The sequence below is a fragment of the Nerophis ophidion genome, linkage group LG06 (assembly GCF_033978795.1).
Source record: "Nerophis ophidion isolate RoL-2023_Sa linkage group LG06, RoL_Noph_v1.0, whole genome shotgun sequence".
NCBI lineage: Eukaryota > Metazoa > Chordata > Actinopteri > Syngnathiformes > Syngnathidae > Nerophis > Nerophis ophidion.
In genome coordinates, this window is record NC_084616.1 from 20,040,359 (window position 1) to 20,056,254 (window position 15,896).

General features: G+C 38.1%; 1 protein-coding gene across 4 annotated transcripts in view; it reads right to left on the minus strand.

Moving 5' to 3' along the window:
* LOC133554344 (protein bicaudal D homolog 2-like) overlaps positions 1-15,896 on the minus strand; it is a 120,779-nt gene that overhangs the window by 31,592 nt on the left and 73,291 nt on the right. For all 4 annotated transcript variants that reach the window (XR_009807098.1, XR_009807097.1, XR_009807096.1 and 1 more), the window contains exons 3-5: positions 9,284-9,436; positions 4,864-5,078; positions 4,573-4,804 (exon numbers count right to left, since the gene is read on the minus strand). Coding sequence is in view for 1 of the 4 variants with exons in the window: in XM_061902955.1 (XP_061758939.1) it covers positions 4,573-4,804; positions 4,864-5,078; positions 9,284-9,436 (600 nt within the window). In the remaining 3 variants the exon portion in view is untranslated. The remainder of the gene's footprint in view (positions 1-4,572; positions 4,805-4,863; positions 5,079-9,283; positions 9,437-15,896) is intronic.

The window sequence follows — 15,896 nt, forward strand, 5'->3', positions numbered from 1 at the left end:
CCTGCTGGCTCCGCTGTGAACGGGACTCTCGCTGCTGTGTCTTGGATCCTCTTTGGACTGGACTCTCGCGACTGTGTTGTATCCATTGTGGATTGAACTTTCACAGTATCATGTTAGACCCGCTCGACATCCATTGCTTTCCTCCTCTCTAAGGTTCTCATAGTCATCATTGTCACCGACGTCCCACTGGGTCATCATTGTCACCGATGTCCCACTGGGTGTGAGTTTTCCTTGCCCTTATGTGGGCCTACCGAGGATGTCGTGGTGGTTTGTGCAGCCCTTTGAGACACTAGTGATTTAGGGCTATATAAGTAAACATTGATTGATTGATTGATAATAAGTCGGCTCTTACTGGAGACATCAGCGGAGCTTGTGTCCTGCTGTAGCTGCGTGGCTTCCCTCAGAAACACTGGCGGTCAACACACCCGTGGCCACACTCCTCCGACTTTCAGGTACTATTTAATCTCACTAAAACACTAGTAACAAAATAGGCAGATAAGGGATTTTCCAGAATTATCCTAGTAAATGTGTCGAATAACATCTGAATCGCGCTAACTGCCCTCGGCTTTTTTTTTCTTTTTTCTAGTCCTTCACTCTCATTATCCTCATCCAGAAATTTTTCATCCTCGCTCAAATTAATGGGGACATTTTCGCTTTCTCGTGCGTCTGCCTCACAATACGAAGGTCCTGCAGTCCTGGGTTCAAATCCAGGCTCGGGATCTTTCTGTGTGGAGTTTGCATGTTCTCCCCGTGAATGCGTGGGTTCCCTCCGGGTACTCCGGCTTCCTCCCACCTCCAAAGACATGCACCTGGGGATAGGTTGATTGGCAACACTAAATTGGCCCTAGAGTGTGAATGTGAGTGTGAACGTTGTCTGTCTATCTGTGTTGGCCCTGCGATGAGGTGGCGACTTGTCCAGGGTGTACCCCGCCTTCCGCCCGATTGTAGCTGAGATAGGCGCCAGCGCCCCCCGCGACCCCGAAAGGGAATAAGCGGTAGAAAATGGATGGATGGATGGACGGTCCGAATCGCTCTAGCTGCTGGTGGCTATTATTATAAACAATGTGAGGAGCCCTACTACCCGTGACGCCACGCGCACATCGTCTGCTACTTCCGGTACAGGCAGGGCTTTTTTATTAGGGACCAAAAGTTGCAAACTTTATCGTCGATGTTCTCTACTAAATCCTTTCAGCAAAAATATGGCAATATTGCCAAATGATCAAGTATGACACATAGAATGGACCTGCTAGCCCCGTTTAAATAAGAAAATCTCATTTCAGTAGGTTAAAGATAAGTGATTAAAAAAAAAGCAAGAAAAGTTGAGAATAATACCAAAAATAAGCTACAGGCGCATCAAAGAAAAAATAAATAAAATAAGATATAATATATAACTCCATGCCTTTCCTAAAACAAGCACCAGAATGTATTCGTCAGGAGAGGAAACAATTGTGCGTTTGACAAAAGGAGAGGGAAAAAAAAACAACAACAATCTCTTCACCCCTAAACAATACCGATTCTTCCCGGTAACCATGGCAACCACTCGTGCGCAGTGTTGAACTCCTGCGGTGGAAATGCAGCAGATGGCAGGTCCACTGGTGTCACACCACCCACTGTCGTGGCCGTCTGGTGTGTGTGTGTGTGTGTGTGTGTGTAGGGATGTAATTGGGGGGGGCAGGGAGGACATGTCCCCTGTACATTTTAAAAGGCCGTTTTGGTCCCATGCACTTTTTACCGTCTAAAAAAATGTCACTACATTAAATAGAGACAAGTCAAACATTAGCAACAAGCGGGAAAAAAAGACACTTAATTAAAGTTTGCTTCTCTTTAGACCCCGCCCACAAGCTCACTGATTGGCTCTGTGCCGCTGCCTGTTTTCTTCACCGTGATGATTGACAGCACGCAGCAGCTGACCAATCAGAGGTCAGATGTGCCGACGGGCAGGTGGAGAAGAGTGGATTTCAATCCCGAGGAAGTAAATAAAAACTACATCTAAACTAGAATTTGCAGTTCCGGTAGGAGTGGAGTGTGTGGATGTTGAGTTTCTACCAAAAAGTTCTATTTTGGTTTCATCTGACCACATGATACCCTCCCAATCCTCTGCTGTATCATCCATGTATCCATTTTGGTATAAACTCAACTCGTGGTGTTTGGAGGAAGAAGAATACTGAGTTGCATCCCAAGAACACCACACCTACTGTGAAGCATGGGGGTGGAAACATCATGCTTTGGGGCTGTTTTTCTGCCAAGGGGACAGGACGATTGATCCGTGTTAAGGAAAGAATGAATGGGGCCATGTATCGTGAGATTTTGAGCCAAAACCTCCTTCCATCAGTGAGAGCTTTGAATGGTTGACCAAATACTTATTTTCCACCATAATTTACAAATAAATTCTTTAAAATTCCTAAAACTTGAATTCCTGGATTTTTTTTTCACATTCTGTCTCTCAGAGTTGAAGTGTACCTATGATGAAAATTGCAGACCTCTGTCATCATTTTAAGTGGGAGAACTTGCTGACTAAATACTTTTTTGCCCCACTGTATAGAGCAGGGGTCACCAACATGGGCACCAGGTCGCCCGTAAGGACCAGATGAGTCGCCCGCTGGCCTGTTCTAAAAATAGCTCAAATAGCAGCACTTACCAGTGAGCTGCCTCTATTTTTAAAATTGTATTTATTTACTAGCAAGCTGGTCTCGCTTTGCTCGACATTTTTAATTCTAAGAGAGACAAAACTCAAATAGAATTTGAAAATCCAAGAAAATATTTTAAAGACTTGGTCTTCACTTGTTTGAATAAATTCATTTTTTTTTTTTTGTTTGCTTCTTATAACTTTCAGAAAGACAATTTTAGAGAAAAAATACAACCATAAAAATGATTTTAGGATTTTTAAACACATATACGTTTTTACCTTTTAAATTCCTTCCTCTTCTTTCCTGAAAATTTAAATCAATGTTGAAGTATTTTTTTTACTTTTTACTGTAAAGAATAATAAATACATTTGAATTATTTCTTCATTCTAGCTTCTGTTTTTTCAACGAAGAATATTTGTGAAATATTTCTTCACACTTATTACGATTACAAAAAATATATAAATATTCTGGCAGATCTAGAAAATCCTTAGAATCAAATTTAAATCTTATTTCAAATTTGTTTGCATTTCTTTTAAAATTTTTGTCCTGGAAAATGTAGAAGAAATAATGATTTGTCTTTGTTAGAAATATAGCTTGGTCCAATTTGTTATATATTCTAACAAAGTGCAAATTGGATTTTAACCTATTTAAAACATGTCATCAAAATTCTAAAATTAATCTTAATCAGGAAAAATTACTAATGATGTTCCACAAATTATATCTTTTAATTTTTTTCAAAAAGATTCGAATTAGCTAGTTTTTCTCTTCTTTTTTCGGCAGAATTTTGAATTTTAAAGAGTCGAAATTGAAGATAAACTATGTTTCAAAATTTAATTTTATTTTTTTTTTGTGTTTTCTCCTCTTTTAAACCATTCACTCAAGTGTTTTTCTCATCATTTATTCTCTACAAAAAAACCTTCCGTAAAAGGAAAAAAAATGTACGACGGAATGACGGACAGAAATACCCTTTTTTTTTTTCATATATAGATTTATTTATTAAAGGTAAATTGAGCAAATTGGCTATTTCTGGCAATTTATTTAAGTGTGTATCAAACTGGTAGCCCTTCACATTAATCAGTACCCAAGAAGTAGCCCTTGGTTTCAAAAAGGTTGGTGAACCCTGGTCTAGACACTTTCTTATAATAGCTTGTAAATAAAGCTTTGTTGGATAACTTATTTAAAACATGTCATCAAAATTCTAAAATTAATCTTAATCAAGAAAAATTACTAATGATGTTCCATGAATTAATTATTTTAAGTTTTTTCACAAAGATTAAATTAGCTAGTTTTTCTCTTCATTTTTTCGGTTGAATTTTGAATTTTAAAGAGTCGAAATTGAAGATAAACTATGTTTCAAAATGTAATTTTAATTTTTTGGTGTGTTTTCTCCTCTTTTAAACCGTTCAATTAAGTGTTTTTTTCATCTACCTAAAACTTTCCGTAAAAGGAAAAAAATGTACGACGGAATGACGGACAGAAATACCAATTTTTATATATACATAGATTTATTTATTAAAGGTAAATTGAGCGAATTGGCTATTTCTGGAAATGTATTTAAGTGTGTATCAAACTGGTAGCCCTTCGCATTAATCAGTACCCATAAAGTAGCTCTTGGTTTCAAAAAGGTTGCTGACCCCTGGTATCGAACATCCCCAGCAGGGGGGTCCATTATGATGAGAGCACAGAAGACACGTGAGTGAATTATATTTATATAGCGCTTTTTCTCTTGTGACTCAACGCGCTTTACATAGTAAAACCCAATATCTAAGTTACATTTAAACCAGTGTGGGTGACACTGGGAGCAGGTGGGTAAAGTGTCTTGCCCAAGGACACAACGGCATTGACTAGGATGGCAGAAGCAGGGATCGAACCTGCGACCCTCAAGTTGCTGGCACGGCCACTCTACCAACCGAGCTATACCGCCCCACGTCATCTAGCACCTCACCTGCACCAGCTGTTGCTTGAGCTTCTGGATCTCACAGATGTTAAGCTCGCTCAGCAGGTCGTCCACCAGACTCGGCGCCGGACGGAAGAGCTCCTCCTCCTTGGAGGCGCGGTTGTCGTCGCTGAGCAGTTTGCTAAAGCCGTTGTCGTAGCCGTGCAGGGCCTCGTCGTTGTTGGGCTCGCTGGCGGCGTCGTCGTAGAACTTCAGCCCGTCCAGGGAGATGCAGAGAGGGCTGCGGGGGGGGGGAGAGCGCGTCAGTTTGGAGGCGGAGCCCGGCGGCGCCCGACTCACCTGTTGTAGAGCGAATCGCCGATGTTCATGTAGTGCGACAGCTCCTTCCTCAGGGACGCCTTCAGCTCCCGCTCGGTCTTGATGGTCTCCAGGGCTTCGCCCAGCTGACGCTCGGCGATCTCCTTCAGGCGGATGGCGTCCTCCAGCTGGCTGTTGAGGAACTGCGTGTCCTCCTCCAGACGGCGGATTTCGTGCTTCAAACCCTCAAACTCCACCTGAGCGGCGGAGGAACACGAGAGATGGAGTTCCTCTTTGTTGAATTCATGAGTGCTTTATAATAACCCTCTGCTGATCGGCTTTTTCAGGGCCGATACTGATACCGATTAGTAGTCGACGAAATGGCCCATAAGTCATATTTAGTGTTTAATTTCCTCCTTAATTATTGGCAATATTCAAATAAAAACAATTCTGGACTACTTCACATAGATTATAGCTGAGGCATTTAGATAGAATATAGAATAGAATAGAATAGATCTTCATTGTCATTGTGTACAACGAAATTGTATGCAAACTAATTTAATGCAAAATCATACATAACAAGCATACAGCTCACATGCGCAGTCATTATTGTTATCTTGTGTTCAGCGACACTATTGCTCTCGGGTAAAAAAGTGTTTTTAAATCCTCTCATATTTGTCCAGCATTTTATTGACCTGTATCTCCTGCCTGAGGGCTTTAAAAAATGTATGTCCAGGGTGAAATGGGTCCTTTATGACGTTTTGGGCCTTTTTACTTTATTTATTTGATCAAAAATGACCGACATAATTTCTTCCCGGGTGTTACAGAAAGTATGAGAATGTGTCAGCCGCCGCCTCACCTTCTTGACTTACATAATCCTCTCATATTTGTCAAGATGTTTACACAAAGTTTGAATATCTTTTCTGTCGTCTTCGCCTTGTTTGATTGATCATGAAACTCGTGGCGCTCCTATAATGAGCCCACGCTGCGAGTGCTGCGGACGGAGGCTTGTGTCGTAGTGATTACGCCGCTGCGGTAGCCAAAACAAACAAAATGGGGACTGCGGAGGCGCCGGGGAAGAAGGACAAAAACTGGATTTCCCGGCACAAAAAATGGATGTTGAGAAGAAGAAAACATTCTGTACAAGCGACCAGGGAAAGAATGTGGGAGGGTTTGGGGGTAGAGTAGTGGTTATTAGGGTCCGCCAGGCCCATTGCAAAAGGACTCCAAAGTAATTTTGCAATGGGCCAAAGTGTTTTTAAAACGGTTTGTCCAGCATTTTATTGACCTGTATCTCCTGCCTGAGGGCTTTAAAAAATGTATGTCCAGGGTGAAATGGGTCCTTTAGGACGTTTTGGGCCTTTTTACTTTATTTATTTATTTATTTGATCAAAAATGACCGACATAATTTCTTCCCGGGTGTTACAGAAAGTATGAGAATGTGTCAGCCGCCGCCTCACCTTCTTGACTTACATAATCCTCTCATATTTGTCAAGATGTTTACACAAAGTTTGAATATATTTTCTGTCGTCTTCGCCTTGTTTGATTGATCATGAAACTCATGGCGCTCCTATAATGAGCCCACGCTGCGAGTGCTGCGGACGGAGGCTTGTGTCGTAGTGATTACGCCGCTGCGGTAGCCAAAACAAACAAAATGGGGACTGCGGAGGCGCCGGGGAAGAAGGACAAAAACTGGATTTCCCGGCACAAAAAATGGATGTTGAGAAGAAGAAAACATTCTGTACAAGCGACCAGGGAAAGAATGTGGGAGGGTCTGGGGGTAGAGTAGTGGTTATTAGGGTCCGCCAGGCCCATTGCAAAAGGACTCCAAAGTCATTTTGCAATGGGCCAAAGTGTTTTTAAAACGGTTTGTCCGGCATTTTATTCTCCTGTATCTCCTGCCTGAGGGCTTTAAAAAATGTATGTCTAGGGTGAAATGGGTCCTTTATGATGTTTTGGGCCTTTTTACTTGATTTATTTGATCAAAATGACCGTCATAATTTCTTCCTGGGTGTTACTGAAAGTATGAGAATGTGTCAGCCGCCGCCTCACCTTCTTGACTTACATAATCCTCTCATATTTGTCAAGATGTTTACACAAAGTTTGAATATCTTTTCTGTCGTCTTCGCCTTGTATGATTTATCATGAAACTCGTGGCGCTCCTATAATGAGCCCACGCTGCGAGTGCTGCGGACGGAGGCTCGTCGTAGTGAGTACGCCGCTGCGGTAGCCAAAACAAACAAAGTGGGGACTGCGGAGGCGCCGGGGAAGGACAAAAACTGGATTTCCCCGGCACAAAAAATGGATGTTGAGCAGAAGAAAACATTCTGTACAAGCGACCAGGGAAAGAATGTGTGAGGGTCTGGGGGTGGAGTAGTGGTTATTAGGGTCCGCCAGGCCCATTGCAAAAGGACTTCAAAGGAGTCCTTTTGCAACCATATGTGCTACTTTTTTCCTATACTTTGAACCCTGCGGATTGTATGGATTTTTCTCCAAAAACTAGCGTCGTTAGCATTAGCTAATATGCTAAAACGTTTACAAGTGTCTGTGTTGGTATCAATAACTCACAACGGCATTCTTTTTGTACACGTCAAAATGCTAAAATATCGGCCCTGATAATCGGCCCATATGTACCGTAAATTTCGGATAATAAGCCACTACTTTTTTCCTACACTTTGAACACTGCGGCTTGTATGGATTTTTCTCCAAAAACAGCCATCAGAGAAATAGTTAAAAAACAACAAAACTAATTATTTTATTCTTTGTGCTATGGCGCCATTTTATGGACAAGTTTGCTCACCGCAGGTGTCCTTCCTTTTAAGCGTATTCTTCTGGCTGTCCATAGCGTTTCTACTCGTATGGGTTGTTCATTCGTCACTACAAGCGACGTTTGTAAGCTTTACAATATAACTAAATTAATTCTTACTTACTAAAGCGTCCCGTGTGTGATGTCTGTAGGAGTGTTTTCATGCATATTAGCACGTGCTATCATAACGCAATCAAACTAACGTTGCTAGCATTAGCTAATATGCTAACATGTATACAAGTGTCTGTGTTGGTATCATTAACTCACAACGGCATTCTTTTTGTATATGTCAAAATGCCAAATATTGGCCCTGATAATTGGCCCCTATGTACCGTAAATTCCGGCTAATAAGCTACTTTTTTCCTACACTTTGAACCCTGCAGCTTATATGGAATTTTCTCAAAAAACAGTCGTAAGGGAAATGAAAAACAAGCAATTACACTTAAAAAGTGTTTAATTATTTGTGCTTTCGTGCCATCTTCTGTATGTTTTCAATCGCTGCACATTTAAGGGTAGTGTTTGTTTTTTTGGTCTTCTAGCTGTCATAACGGGGGGTTTTTTGTTCTCCCGGGATGCAAACGGACTATTCCTGATAAGGCTTGCAGGTAGGAACATATTTATTATTCTCACTCCAAATCTTGGCAGGGCATGAGGTAAACAAACATAAACTAGGGCGTGGAACAAATACAAAACTGTGGCATGAAACAAACAGCATAAACTGTGGCATGGAACCAACAAAAAACTGTGGCATGAAACAAACACGACTTACGTGGACACGGCATGAATCGAACAACATGAACTATGGGATTTCTTTGAAAACAAGCAATGTCACCAGGCCGACTAACTGGCAAAAACAGGCTTAAATAATAGTCTCATAAATAGAGTAGGTGCGTGTCCGAACACCAGCGGCAGGTCAAACTAATGAGTGGCCCTGATAACTAAACAAGGGAGCGTAAACAGGATCTAAAAAAGTCCAAAACTAACAAAAAACGAAAACATAATCCAGACGACAGATCATGACAATAGCCATCCATAGCGTTCCTACTCTTCATTCACCACTCCGAGCAACGTTTGTAAGTTTTACAATATAACTAAAAAATTCTTACTCACTAAACATGTGTGATGTCTGTAGGAATGTTTTCATGCATATTTGTACGTGTTATCGTAACCAAGCCAGCGTCGTTAGCATTAGCTAATATGCTAATATCTTTACGAGTGTCTGTGTTAGTAATTTTACCTTACAACGGCATTCTTTCTGTATTTTTTCAATTTCACAAATAAATTCACCAAAACGTCACCGAGGAGTTATTGAGCCTGTTTAGCTGATTGGAGTGGGTCCATGACGATGGCTTCTGTTTTGTTTAATCACCCGTTTTACTGCCCTGTTACAGGCACTGTTTGGAAAAAATTAATGTAAATAAACATTTACAGAATATTCATGTGTATATAAGTCATTTCGCAAAGTATATATCTGCGCCTTATAGACCGGTGCGACTAATATATGGCCAAATATTTCCCGAAAATGTAGTGGGCGTGGCTTACAAAGCCGTGTGGTTTAAATAGTGTAGTTTACAATAGTTAAAAAATGTTGTCCAGTTGTGCATCTCTCATGTTCCTTCGAGTTTTGTGTGATTATGAACAACTAGACCTCCTCACCTGGCTCTGTTTCAGCCCGGAGACTTGCTTCTGCAGCGAGATGTTTTCCTCCTCCAGCTCCGTGTAGTCCTGCAGCAGACGAGCCTCCCGGAACTTGTACTCCTTGATGTCGTCACGCAGCTGGTTCCTTTGGAGCTCCAGCATCTGGTTGCCCTGCAGAAGACGAGGACAACCTTGTCAGTGAGGACTTTGGCAACCCCCCCATATGATATATTTTTCATTAGGGCTCCCCTCAAGTTTTGGTGGACGTTAAAGGTCCCAGGGACCCAAAAGGGTCACAGTCATCAAACAAAAGTGTCATATTTGATGTGAAGTAATCGGAGCCTTAAATAGGTCAATAATTCATAACAACATTGATTTGGATTCATTATTATTTTTTAAGCAATGACAAGTTTAGAAAAAAATCACACTAGAGGTCCCAGGGACCCAAAAGGGTCTCAGTCATTAAAGTGTTGAAAATAAGTCATATATTAATATATTTGTTTAACTTTCAACAGTTAAATATCTATAGATCACCTTCAGATCTATCCGTTGCCAGAAAGTTTTTTTTCTCACCAAAAATAACCTTGTTCTTATTGAAAAATCACAAAATATGCAACATTTTCCCCCCCAAAAATTTCCCAGTGGAATAATTGATGTGAGGTAATCAGAGCCTCAAATATGTCAATAATTCATAACAACATTGATTTGGATTCATTATTATTTTTTGAGCAATGACAAGTTTAGAAAAAAATCACACTAAAGGTCCCAGGGACCCAAAAGGGTCTCAGTCATTAAAGTGTTGAAAATAAGTCATATATAAATATATATTTTTAAATTTCAACACTTTAAATATTTATAGATTAACTTCAGATCCATCAGTTGCCAAAAAGCTTGCCCCCCCCCCAAAAAAAACCCTTGTTTTTATTTAAAAATCACTAAATGTGCAATATTTTTCCCAAAACATTTTTCACAGTGAAATATTTGATGTGAAGTAAATCGGAGCCTTAAGTATGTCAATAATTCAGACAATATTGATTTGGATTCATTATTATTTCGTGAGCAATGACAAGTTGAGAAAAAAAAAAAATCACACTAAAGGTCCTAGGGACCCAAAAGGGTCTCAGTCATTAAAATGTTGAAAATAAGTCATACATTAATATATTTGTTTTAACTTTCAGCACTTTAAATATCTATAGATTAACTTCAGATCTATCCGTTGCCAAAAAGCTTGTACCCCTCCCCTCCCCCCCAAAAAACCTTGTTTTTATTGAAAAATCACAAAATGTGCAAAATTTTCCCAAAAACATTTTTCACAGTGGAATATTTGATGTGAAGTAATCGGAGCCTTAAATATGTCAATAATTCATAGGGACATTGATTAGGATTCATTATTATTTTTTGAGCAATGACAAGTTTAGAAAAAAATCACTCTAAAGGTCCCATGGACCCAAAAGGGTCTCAGTCATTAAATTGTTGAAAATAAGTCACACACTAATATATATATTTTTTTAACTTTCAACACTTTAAATATCTATAGATTAACTTCAGATCTATCCGTTGCCAAAAAGCTTGTTTTCCCCCTAAAAACACCTTGTTTTTATTGAAAAATCCCTAAATGTGCAAAATTTTCCCAAAAACATTTTTCACAGCGGAATATTTGATGTGAAGTAATTGGAGTCTTCAGTATGTCAATAATTCATAACAACATTGATTTGGATTCATTATTATTTTTTGAGCAATGACAAGTTTAGAAATAAATCACACTAAAGGTCCCCGGGACCCAAAAGGGTCTCAGTCATTAAAGTGTTAAAAATAAGTCATACATTAATATATTTGTTTTAACTTTCAACACTTTAAATATCCATGGATTAACTTCAGATCTATTTGTTGGCAAAGAGCTTGTTTTTCCCCCCCAAAAAACCTTGTTTTTATTGAAAAATCACTAAGTGTGCAAAATTTTCCCAAAAACATTTTTCCCAGTGGAATATTTGATGTGAAGTAATCAGAGCCTTAAGTATGTCAATAATTCATAAAGACATTGATTTGGATTCATTATTATTTTCTGAGCAATGACAAGTTTAGAATAAATCACACTAAAGGTCCCCGGGACACAAAAGGGTCTCAGTCATTAAAGTGTTGAAAATAAGTCACACACTAATCTATATATTTTTTAACTTTCAACACTTTAAATATCTATAGATTACCTTCAGATCTATCCGTTGCCAAAAAGCTTGTTCCCCCCCCCCCCCCCCAAAAAACCTTGTTTTTATTGAAAAATCACAAAATGTGCAAAATTTTCCCAAAAACATTTTTCACAGTGGAACATTTGATGTGAATTAATCGGAGCCTTAAGTATGTCAATAATTCATAACAACATTGATTTGGATTCATTATAATTTTTTGAGCAATGACAAGTTAAGAAAACAAATCACACTAAAGGTCCCAGGGACCCAAAAGGGTCTCAGTCATTAAAGTGTTGAAAAGAAGTCACACATTAATATATGTATATTTTTAACTTTCAACACTTAACTATCTATAGATCACTTTCAGATCTATCCGTTGCATGAAAGTTGTTTTTCTTCCAAAAAAACCCTTTTTTTATTGAAAAATCACAAAAAGTGCAAAATTTTCCCCAAACATTTTATAAAGTGGAATATTTGATGTGACGTAATCAGAGCCTTAAAAAGGTCAATAATTCATAACATTGAATTTGGTTCATTATTTTTTTGTCGAACAAGAAGTTGAAAAAAAAGGTAACCTGAATATTAGCAAGTATTAGTCGTATTGTTATTAAAAGCGCTAACGCAGAGGAACTATTTAAGCAGAGCGAACTATGCTGCTATATTGACAAAATGAGCTGCCGCATCGCCTCTGAGTTGGTGAAAGTTAATTCTAGATGATAAATCATGCCTCTCACATGGATAGTAGAAGGTTGTGGACCTAAACCTACAAGTTGGTCAACATTAACATCCAACTTAGACCCGGAGTTGGCCAGAAAGACTACTTTAATTTTTTTTACCCTTTTCTAAGGATGCTGATGAATTGTTGATACAACATCCCATTAGTCTTCATCCCAGTGAGAGCAGACATTGTACAGTAAGTGGTTGTTTTATTATGTTTGTACATATTGTTTAGCATGTAGCAATACTGCCCAATGTTTGACTTCTAAAACTTTTAGATCATCCTCCTTATATTCAGGATCAAAAATAAAAGTTGCTGGATCATCGTTTGTCCCAAAGTGTTCTTTGTTGTCTTTTATCAAGTTTGCCATGATTAGTAGTCTTGTTGTTGTTGAAGGGGAAGTGAGCGTTGTGATGACTCTGTGAAATGAATAATTAAAACTATCAAAATATGTAGATATTACATGTTATTATGAATGCTACTAGATACTCCATATATACTTAGAGTAGAATGAAAATATGTAAATATTCCATGTTATTATGAATGTTACTACATTACAAATATACTTATAGTATGATAAAAATATGTAAATATTACATGTTGTTATGAATGTTACTAGATACTACAAATATACTTAGAGTAGAATGAAGATATGTCAATATTCCATGTTATTATGAATGTTACTACATTACAAATATACTTATAGCATGATAAAAATATGTAAATATTACATGTTGTTATGAATGTTACTAGATACTACATATATACTTAGAGTAGAATGAAAATATGTAAATATTCCATGTTATTATGAATGTTACTACATTACATATATACTTATAGTATGATGAAAATATGTAACTATTACATGTTGTTATGAATGTTGCTACATTACATATATACCTATATATCAGTCTTTATCCCAGTGAGAGCAGCCAGTGGACAGTAAGTGATTGTTTAATTATGTTTGTGGGGATATAAAGGGTCCCACACATAAAAGTGTTAGTCATTCATCAAAATATATTATTTTTACTTCGAACACTTAAATCTCTAGATCTCTATTTTTTATTATTTTTTTGATCAATGACAGTTTTAAATAAAAAAAAGTTTGTTATTGGAGTCAACATTGCTACTTTTACTCGTTACATCTCACATATTTTTTCTTTTATTCCACTTTTTAAAAATATTATTTTAAGAATGCGCTGTGGGCCATTCAGAAATCATCTGTGGGCCACAAATGGCCCTAGGGCCAAACTGTGGACACCCCTGATCTAGCGGAGCCTGAACAGATTGTTATTTAATTTGAATGTTACTACGTCGCATATATACATACAGTATGATGAAAATATGTAAATATTACATGTTATTATGAATGTTACTAGATACTACATATATGCTTACAGAGTGGATATAAAACCTTGAGGGAGGTGTGTGGATGTTTTTTAAATTGTGCAGGCAAAATAGAGCGACTCTCTTTGTCAGCATGGTTAGCTGACTCTTGCTAAGGATTATTTACGATCTAGCATGCATGAAAAAATAAAAAAACAGCTGTTTTTGTCTTACATAAGAATTGTGAATAAAACACAATAAAAAACACTTAACACTTCCCACTAAAATGTTTATTCACAAACAACAACAATGACAAACAAGAGAAAAATTAAATCGAATATCAACACTTTGCGGAGAAGATGGTCGCTTTTGGTAACGTCAGATGTCGTGTGATTGGATGTCTAGGTTGTGACCTTTGAACCTTGACTCCACAGCCTGTGTCACAAAGTGGGCGGGGCCACACGGCCTGACAGAAGGCCCTTGAAGTGAGTGTGGGGGTGATTACCGGTAGATAGCGAGGTGTGGCGACCTCCTGCCAGTTGCTCACACACACACACACACACACACACACACACACACACACACACACACACACACACACACACACACACACACACACACACACACACACACACACACACGGTAACCATGGCAATAGCGTTTGATAGTAGCCACGAGGTAAGAGATGCTCAAGTATGCATGGCAGAGCAGCTGGGCCACAAAGTGCTGCAGATGTCTGCCAACATCTCCGCTCAGAAGGGCGCCAATAATTGCTCCAATCCGCCCAAAGCCGGGCGTTATTTCGGCGTGTGTTTAAGCGGCTGGCAGCAACACTTCCAACGTTCAACAGCTCGGCTGCTCGTACAGTTTCTAAGTGTCGGGATTAACGCCAGAGCGGATTACAGACCTTCTTGTCTTTTGTGGAAGCAAAACTGCACTTTTTCAGGAACTTTGACCACCATCCACAATCTGTACGTGAGACTTTCTGTGCCTTCTAAAGAGTGAAAAACTGCTTGCACGCGGCGGCTAACAATGCAGGTCATGGAGATTCCATTATTGTGCCTAAACGTCACTCTAAAAATCATAAAGTCAATATCCAACAATGTTTTATTTACAAGCTATAGCGACATTGTTATTGTAAGAAAGTGTCTAGACACACTTTCACATATTTCTTCATGCACTTAACAGTGTTTGTAGGTCATTGGGACAAAAGGGCAGACGCCTGCACAAGTGACCACAAGTAAAGTGCACGTGTGAGTCTATTAAAATGTTTCCACGTGATTGATTAGGATCCATTGATGCAGCACACAGACATCCTTTTGTCATCCAGGCCTCGGGCTCACATCAAAACTGACACTTTGGTTTTCTGGCTGAAAACTGACACGAGACGTGACTTTCGGGGTTGATGGGAAATGTGGCAGGTTTATTTGTGGGGTTCTGTCTGAGCCTTGAAGGGGAACTGCATTCTATTTTTGGAATTGTGTGCATCATTCACCATCACACGTTTTTCTATTTTTGATGCATTCTAAGTCGTAAATAAACGCTAGCAAAAGTCGCTCCATTACGCTTATAAAGTGCTCTAAAAACCCCTCCAAAAACCTCGATCGTGGTTTTATTTACAACACTGTAAGTATAAATGTAGTATCTAGTAACATTCAAAATAACATGTAATATTTACATATTTTCATCATGCTGTAAGTATATATGTAATGTAATAACATTCATAATAACATGTCATATTTACATATTTTCATCATACTGTACATAATGTAATAACATTCATAATAACATGTAATATATATATATTTTCATCATACTCTAAATATACATGTAGTATCTAGTAACATTTGTAATAACCTGTAATATTTACATATTTTCATCATACTGTAAGTATATATGTAATGTAGTAAAATTCATAATAACAAGTCATTTTTACATATGTTCATTATACTGTAAGTATATATGTAGTATCTAGTAACATTCATAATAACATGTAACACTTACATATTTTAATCATACTGAAATTATATATGTAAGGTGGTGACATTTATAATATGTAATATTTACATGTTTTCATCATACTGTAAGTATACATGTAATGTATTAACATTCATAATAACATGTAATGTTTACATATTTCCACCATACTGTAAGTATATATGTAATGTATTAACATTCATAATAACATGTAATGTTTACATATTTTCATCATACTGTAAGTATATATGTAATGTAGCAACATTAATAATAACATGTCATATTTACATATTTTCATCACGCTGTAAGTATAGATGTAGTATCTAGTAACCTTCATAATAACATGTAATATTTACATGTTTTCATCATACTGTAAGTATATATGTAGTATCTAGTAACATTCATAACAACATGTAATATGTACATA